At 41.4% G+C, this 9,025-nt stretch overlaps 1 protein-coding gene across 1 annotated transcript; it reads right to left on the reverse strand.

The window, feature by feature from the left end:
* Positions 1-2,822: 2,822 nt before the first annotated feature.
* On the reverse strand, positions 2,823-4,531 carry LOC117523505 (otoraplin-like). The gene is made up of 4 exons (XM_034185057.1): positions 4,332-4,531; positions 4,043-4,182; positions 3,766-3,876; positions 2,823-2,910 (listed from the first exon to the last, which is right to left on the reverse strand). Exons 1-4 carry the CDS (start codon positions 4,444-4,446, stop codon positions 2,887-2,889), a joined length of 390 nt encoding a protein of 129 aa, XP_034040948.1. The 5' UTR covers positions 4,447-4,531; the 3' UTR covers positions 2,823-2,886.
* Positions 4,532-9,025: the final 4,494 nt, after the last annotated feature.

Raw genomic sequence — 9,025 nt, forward strand, 5'->3', positions numbered from 1 at the left:
CTGCAGCTGTTGCCATTGCTACCTCCAAAAGCAAAGACGGATGGCCATTCTAGCTATAGGCCACAGTATCTCACCAATTCTATTTACAGTCTTGTCTATTCAGATCTAAACTCTAGAAATTCTGCAAAAATGTACAATAAAATCATAAATGCAATGTTGAAAAGTTACTGAATGCTAAAATAATCAATATTTTGGGTTGATATCAAAGGATTTATTGAGGGAAATAATCAAATGTTCTGGTAAAAAAATAAAGTTGCAAGACAGTGTGATAGCTACACTCAACAAAAATATAAACGCTGTTATGTGTCGACGCGAGTTGAGGAGCGGACCTGCGTCAGACAGAACCCAGCGCTAAAAATAACCAGAAAGCGGTTCCAACAACAGAAACAATTTATTTTTCACCTGTGCATAATAATGTGTACAAAACTAAAAGAACGTCCTTCTGGTGGAGTGACTGTTGGCGCGCTCTTAAGCGCCCAAAAGGATAAAAGCCCAGCGTTCCTGGACCCACTACCACCAGACAAACACCCCCCAGGTGGACACGACAAACTGACTCTCTGTGAAGCAAAGAAGAGGTGAGGTAAGTCAGCAGTTACAACAATATCTTTCAAAAGACACACGCTATCAGCAACACATTCAGGTCTGTATTTTTTAACTTTATGCAAATGAGCAGCTTCTCACAACAAGTGGAGGATCACTTATCCTGCACGCCACAGCAGTGAGAAGCAAACTGCACAATTCTCATCACAATTCAAGTATACTGCGTAACAAAACACCAAGTTACTATCAACAATTAGTCGAACACTTAATCACCTTTAATGTGTGCTGACAGCAAGTGTCCTCACCCTTCCTTGCTTCACGGGCTCGATGTGTCAAACCCAGGCGCGGTCCTCAGCGTCTCACAAACGGACATCACAAGGTCGAGTTCCCGGCAGTTCTGCTTGAATCACACATGACTTAAATGCAGAACGCCATCCAATTATCTGCTTCAGCTGAAAGTCTTTAAGGTTGCATGTGAGCACCAGTCACAGGTGCTACACAAGATGTTGATGAGGGTGAGGATTCTTCAGCCAGCACCTTCTCCACAGACAAATCAGTTCTCATGCCACCTGAAGAGCAAAGAAAAGAAAAGAACACCAAAACATCCAGCCACACCCCCCAACACACAACAAACGCAACACTTTTGGTTTGCTCCCATTTTGTATGAGATGAACTCAAAGATCTAAAACTTTTTCCACATACACAATATCACCATTTCCCTCAAATATTGTTCACAAACCAGTCTAAATCTGTGATAGTGAGCACTTCTCCTTTGCTGAGATAATCCATCCCACCTCACAGGTGTGCCATATCAAGATGCTGATTAATGACCATGATTAGTGCACAGGTGTGCCTTAGACTGCCCACAATAAAAGGCCACTCTGAAAGGTGCAGTTTTGTTTTATTGGGATACCAGTCAGTATCTGGTGTGACCACCATTTGCCTCATGCAGTGCAACACATCTCCTTCGCATAGAGTTGATCAATTGTCAATTGTGGCCTGTGGAATGTTGGTCCACTCCTCTTCAATGGCTGTGCGAAGTTGCTGGACATTGGCAGGAACTGGTACACACTGTCGTATACGCCGGTCCAGAGCATCCCAAACATGCTCAATGGGTGACATGTCCGGTGAGTACGCCGGCCATGCAAGAACTGGGACATTTTCAGCTTCCAAGAATTGTGTACAGATCCTTGCAACATGGGGCCGTGCATTATCCTGCTGCAACATGAGGTGATGTTCTTGGATGGCACAACAATGGGCCTCAGGATCTCGTCACGGTATCTCTGTGCATTCAAAATGCCATCAATAAAATGCACCTGTGTTCTTCGTCCATAACAGACGCCTGCCCATACCATAACCCCACCGCCACCATGGGCCACTCGATCCACAACATTGACATCAGAAAACCACTCACCCACACGACGCCACACACGCTGTCTGCCATCTGCCCTGGACAGTGTGAACCGGGATTCATCCGTGAAGAGAACACCTCTCCAACGTGCCAAACACCAGCGAATGTGAGCATTTGCCCAGTCAAGTCGGTTTCGACGACGAACTGGAGTCGGGTCGAGACCCCGATGAGGACGACGAGCATGCAGATGAGCTTCCCTGAGATGGTTTCTGACAGTTTGTGCAGAAATTCTTTGCTTATGCAAACCGATTGTTTCAGCAGCTGTCCGAGTGGCTGGTCTCAGACGATCTTGGAGGTGAACATGCTGGAAGTGGAGGTCCTGGGCTGGTGTGGTTACACGTGGTCTGCGGTTATGAGGCTGGTTGGATGTACTGCCAAATTCTCTGAAACGCCTTTGGAGACGGCTTATGGTAGAGAAATGAACATTCAATACACAAGCAACAGCTCTGACATTCCTGCTGTCAGCATGCCAATTGCACGCTCCCTCAAATTTTGCGACATCTGTGGCATTGTGCTGTGTGATGAAACTGCACCTTTCAGAGTGGCCTTTTATTGTGGGCAGTCTAAGGCACACCTGTGCACTAATCATGGTGTCTAATCAGCATCTTGATATGGCACACCTGTGAGGTGGGATGGATTATCTCAGCAAAGGAGAAGTGCTCACTATCACAGATTTAGACTGGTTTGTGAACAATATTTGAGGGAAATGGTGATATTGTGTATGTGGAAAAAGTTTTAGATCTTTGAGTTCATCTCATACAAAATGGGAGCAAAACCAAAAGTGTTGCGTTTATATTTTTGTTGAGTGTAAGCATCAATGAGGGCAGGTATAGAAATGTTGATGTTGTACCACAGGAGAAGAAAGCTCTGCTATCCTTTTTAATATTTCACTACAATAAGCAAACACTTAAGATAAAATGGAAGCATGCTGTGTCTTAGTCACAGTAGAAGTCCATGACCTGAAATGAAACACAAAACAAAAATTAGAATAAATGACTACTGACGCTAAACAGTCTTCTGTCAGTTGAATATGTCAAAACATTAAAGGTTCTCTAACTCAGATTTTGAACAGTAATAAAGCAGAAAACAAAGACTTAGTGGCTTAATGATGTCCAGTGTAGAGACTAAAGCAACATTCCCTCTGTGCTCTGAGCTTTTCTTTCCTTCTGGTATGGTCACACATGCACGTTTAAATGCATGTGGGTCCTGCCCTAACAATCAAACTACTAACTACTAACAAGCTGATTCTGATTGCCCCTCCCCTCATTTATAAATAGACAGCAATAGCGTTGTTTATATGCTGAAATATAGCACCAGTGTGACATCTAGTGGCAGAAAAATCATTCATAACACACTGAAACATGGATTTCAATACAGTTTTCTCATACAGATCAAGAATCAGTTTGAGAGTTATGCAAAATGATGCAAATGGATTCCCGTCCTCGAATTCCAATGAAATCTGTGACCTAAGGCATATCCATTTTTGAGACATATTGCTGACAAAAAGGCACAGACACACAACTTATTTGGCAGACACAATAAACTCAGATAAAGCACTGACCACCACTGAAATGGTAAATGGACTGCATTTATATAGCACTTTTCCATCTGAATCAGATGCTCAAAGCGCTTTACAATAATGCCTCACATTCACCCCGATGACAGGGTGCTCCCATACAAGGTGCTCACTACACACCGGGAACAGCTAGGGTTTAAGGATCTTTAAGGATCAGGCTGGGATTTGAAGCAAGGATCCTCTGGTCTCAAGCCCAACGCTTAACCACTAGACCATCAACTCCCCCAGTGAAACTCACAGTTGTGGGAACTGTCACTGTGACTTTTGTAAATGTCCTCATCTCCTTGACTGCAGTTGCAGGAAAGTATCCAATAATGCCCATCTGGTCCACATACCGCTCACTGTAAACCTGCCAGGGAGAAAAACGCAGCCTCTCAAACACAAAATCCATCATGTGAGACACATAATGTTTGCTCATTTCAGATACAATGAATGCAAAGATTTAAGTTCAAATCTCTTGTAGCTGTTGTGCATCTACTGTAGTTGTTTTTAACAGCAACAGTGTGCACACATACACTTCCAGACCAGAAGACTCCAGCGCCCTCCCCTGGAATGAGTTTAAAATACACAAAAACCATCTGACCCTTCCTGAGGTTAATGAATCTGCAGTCAGGAGCTGTAAAGTCATTCAGAACTGTGGCCACGGAAAGAACATCTAAGACAGAAAAACAAATTTTTAAAAATTGATTTTTAATTATTATTATATATTTTAATTAAATACATCACTATTTACATTCCAGTATTACTGTGTTCTCGTGAGCACGACACAGTGCCGTGTTTTTCTCTGCAGCTCTGCTGACTTACGTGAGCATTCTCTGTCTCCGCACATCTTGTTGTCCGCCAGTTTGTCCATGAGAACAGCCAGTGAGACGCGGCACAGCAGCGACAGGCCGAGCAGGATCGCCACGTGGCAACTCATCCTGACCGGTGGAACACAAATAGCGTGCGAGAGGGCCTGAATGTGTATGTTTTGTAACACTAAAGGCTGCAAAAATCACATACACATTTCACAGCGAGAACGAGAATGGGCTGAGCACCCCACATGACCGGCTGTCTGCCCAATCAGGGTTGACTTTCTGCAATGAACAGATTCTGGAAGTAATTATTTCTCACATGAGAGTTGGCTTTCCTTGAGAGTGAGATTGCAACATGCAAAATGTTGAATTTGCGTTAATGTTGATGTCTTAAGCTTTGTGAACACCAAAAATTTTAGAGTTTGTGCCCAAACAAATCATCAGATTGTTGCTGTTTGACTGGTGAATTGTATGTCACATGGCATTGACTCTTTGTCCCAATGTATAGAAAAATAGTCCATTGTAAGGTTGATTTTCATTTTATTGTGCAGTTTTGTTCTGTGTGTTTTGCTCCACCTTGTTAAAATGTGCCCATAAGGAAGCTAAATCTGGGACACCGTAAGTCAAATAGAAGCTTTCACAATGTTCTAAGGGATATCTTTGGCAGCTGTAAAAACACTGTCAGATGAAGAATTGGACAAGAAACTATCATGATTTTTTCTTAGACAAGAAAGCAGATGTATACTTCCACACAATCTGCTTCAGTCCTGCTCAGCGGTGTGTCAGCGGCTCACCTACCGCACGGAATGAACTGCTGTGCAGATACAACGTTGTCTCTGGCTGTCTGCCGTCAGCTTCCTGTTATAAGAATAAACCCCCGTCTAAATTTAAGCCAAATCTGAAATGACAAGGCTCAAGTTAGGTGTCATATAAAACAAATAATGAATGTTTTCCATTTGAGCAATGGTAAGAATATATGCATGTGTTGAAAATGGAATGTTCAATTTTCAACACATACAAAATGTTCTTTCCATTGCACTCTTAACAATTCATTACTTCTGTACTATAAAGTCCATCCATCCATCCATTTTCTGAACTCATGTATTCCACTTAAGGATCACTGAAGGCGGGGCTGGATCATGGTACACCATGGACAGGTCACCAGTCTATCGCAGTATTGGAGTCCAACATAGTGGAGAGACCAACACATTTACACTCACATCTATGGTTAATCTAGAGTCACCAGTTCTCTTAACCTGTAGGTCTTTGGAAGTGGGAGGAAGCCGGAGCGCCCAGAGTGATTCTATGCAAACACAAGGAGAATTTGCAAACTCAACACAGAAAGGACCAGGCCAGAAGCAAACCTGAGACCTTTTCTTTGTAATGCAAGAGGGCTAAAAAAAAAAAAAAAAAGAAAGAAAGAAAGAAAGAAAGAAAGAAAGAAACCACTGTGCTGTGCCTGTAGGATAGGAAGGTCCTGGCATCACTTCCTGCCTTTTCATTTCTGTTGGATTTTGCATGTTCTGCCCGTGTTTGCGTGGGTTCCCTCTGGGTGCTCTGGCGTCCTTCCACTTGCAAACACATACAGCTTAGGTGAACTGGTGACTTTAAATTGACCGATGGTGTGTGAATGTGTTTGTTTCTCTTTACGTAGCCCTACAGTAGACTGGCATCCTGTCCAGGGTGTACCCTGCCTCATTCCCTATGACTGCTGGGATAGACTCCAACCCCCCGTGACCCTTGACTGGAGTAAGCAGGTAGAGAAACTGAATTAATCAACTAAAAAAAAATCACTAACAATTTAAGAATTATAGCATTTTTTTTTATGCACACGCATTTTTAGATGCCATATGTAATTGAACAATTCACTGACAAGCAGTTTTATTGAAGCCATGCTGCTCTTTACACACCAGATCCTGTCAGATCTCAGAAATTAAGCGAGTCAGTCCTGATTAGTACTTAGCTGGGAAACCGCTGAAGAATACCAGGAGCTGCATGTGTTTTTTCCATGTAGATATGGAGGTGTATCAGAAAGGGCATCTTTTGTCAATCTTGTGCCAAATCCCAATGTGGATCTCTGTAGATCTGCCATGGAGACACTGAGCAACTGCAGGCATCTGAAAGCAAATAAACAAACAAACTGAAAAGTAGTTTCGTGGTCAGGTGAAGCCTGGTCCCTCATTATTCTACGTTTTGACTTTGCATTTGGAAGTTTCATTATGACCTTCAAAGAAATGTTGCTCTAAGTAAAGGAGACCATAGTTACTACCAGACAGATATTAACTTTAAGAACAGTCCATTTACCTTTTACCCAAATCAATAATTTGGTCCATTATTTAAAAAAATAAGTAATGCACTGGTGAGCAAAGCAGTTTGTCTTCTGTGGAAGACCACATGTCTGGAAGACCACAGAAGACCAACAAGGCGGATGATGGCAGAATTCTTTCCTTGGTGAAGAAAAACCCCTTCCCAAACATCTACCCAAGTCTAGAACATTCTGCAGGAGGTAGCTATGTCATTGTCATGGTCTCCCATCACGAAACACCGTTGTGAATGTACAGAACAGGACAGCCTGATTACACTTTAAAACAAAAATCTTTAAAAAGGCTGCCCACGTCTGGATTAAGATTCCTTGGACAGATGAAACCAATATTAACTTGTGCCAGAATGACAGAAAGAGGATGGCGAAGGGGGCAGTGTTATAGCCTGAGCAGATATGGCTGCCAATAGAACTGGATCACTGGTGTCTATTGATGGTGTGACTGCTGAAGGAAGTAGCATTGGTCCTTGGTCAAGACAGTTTCTGTGCACTGTCCAAGACTTTCTTGGGAAAGTAACCTATTAGTCCATGAGCCACTCATCAATTTTGACCAAATTGGTTCCACTTAAGGGGAATAAACAACACTTAGAATCCAGTCTCAGTGTATCATGGCCTACACAAAAATGTATGATAGCAATCTCAGGGTGGTAGCTGTAGCCAGGTAGGGGTCAGTGAAGAATTACACAGAGGTCAAACTTTAAAAATGCTCCAATCATATTGAAAACTATATCACATTACTTGTCTGATCATAACAATTCCAAAAAGGTACAGTTTGGACTATCTGTGATGGAATGTTCTGGAGTTACGATATGGGGTAAAAACAGCAAAAATTGTGCCAAAGGTCAATTTCAGTTTGTACAGGGGTCAAAAGTTAAAGTTGCTAAAATTCAGTAAAAAAAAAGAAAAAAAGATGCAAATTATTGTTTAGGTTAATAGGGTTCTAATAAGGAATAGTTTGCACTATCTTAGAAGCAAGTTTTGGTCAGAAAAATTCTATTCATAATTCAGCCACTAGGCGGCGCAATCACACTTTGTGTCTCTTCGATTTATAAGATCATACTCATAATTAAAAAAATCAATCACTAAAATAAAATAAAATAATAATTATACTGTCTGTTAAACCTCTGAGCCGAGATGTGTCCTGTTGACTCAGGACACAACAACAACAGCAACAGCAACAACAATAATAATAATAATAATAATAATAATAATTTTTATTAGGATGAGCAGAACGAACTGCGGGAAACTTATTTTTATTTGGTTCTGAACGTCACGCATATTTATGTATTTTTCGCTGCAAAAACTGCTCGTTTGTGTGGACGAGTCAACCCGAGGAGCCGGGTGGGCGGGGTTTAACAAGAAAGTGAAGCTTTTTGAACCATTGTATCGGAAATTGTTTCACTCCTGGAGTGTTCATTCATAGTGCTCGAAAGGACGGTCATCTGCTGGAGAAGTTCGGAATTTTGCCAACAACAGACATGCTTTCCTGTTCTTTTGTATGTTTCATTGAGTATTTGTTTTTGGGATTGATCTCATGCCTCAAAGTTTCACACAAAGTAATTCTGTTTTAATATGGTAAATTGCTGTTTTGAGTTATCATCAACACATGGATTGGAAAAGACTAACCCAGCCACCTCCTTGTCTACATTTTTTGCTCTTCAACCTCTATCCTGCTACCAGCACATTTACATACCTGATATAATTGATAAAAGTCGTGTATTTAAGTCTAGAGTACACTTTTATACATACACTGAAACAGGATATATTCAGTATTGTCCCTCCGTCTGCCAACATTTTTGCTTTGCTGGTTTAGACAGGCTGTTGAATGCCCCGTATAATCATCATAACTGAGATCTTATGAGATTGTACATGAATAAAAATTAATATTTCATGTGAAGTGGACGTTTACATTTCAGTTGTTTGAAAGTTTTTTCTGCCTTTTTTTTGCTTGTTTCTCGAGCGAGACCTGGCAACAAAAAAGCTAAATAATAACTAATTAATAAATAATTAAAATAGTAATAATAAAATCCTGCAGAACCTTGTTATTGAACTTTTAAGAACATACAAAAAATGCAAAAAGCTTGTAGAGGATGAAACAATCATACCTTAGTACCTTATAGCTTAGTATACTAGCATAGTTCCACCTTAGAACCTTACTGAATTTTCACCTGCAAAAATACAGAAATCAAGAATGGAATTAACCTTGCCAACCTTAAAACTAAAAATACAAAAATAGCAAAGGTGCTTCAATCGATCGATGCCGGTTCGAGCTCTGTTTCGTAAACAGAAAGACACCGCTCCACCGGCATTTACGGTTAAACAAATCGGGCGCACCCTCAGTCGAAAAGCTCATCCTACTGCCGCGTCGTGGCGAATGACGTAAA

The sequence above is a fragment of the Thalassophryne amazonica genome, chromosome 13, assembly GCF_902500255.1.
Source record: "Thalassophryne amazonica chromosome 13, fThaAma1.1, whole genome shotgun sequence".
Lineage (NCBI taxonomy): Eukaryota > Metazoa > Chordata > Actinopteri > Batrachoidiformes > Batrachoididae > Thalassophryne > Thalassophryne amazonica.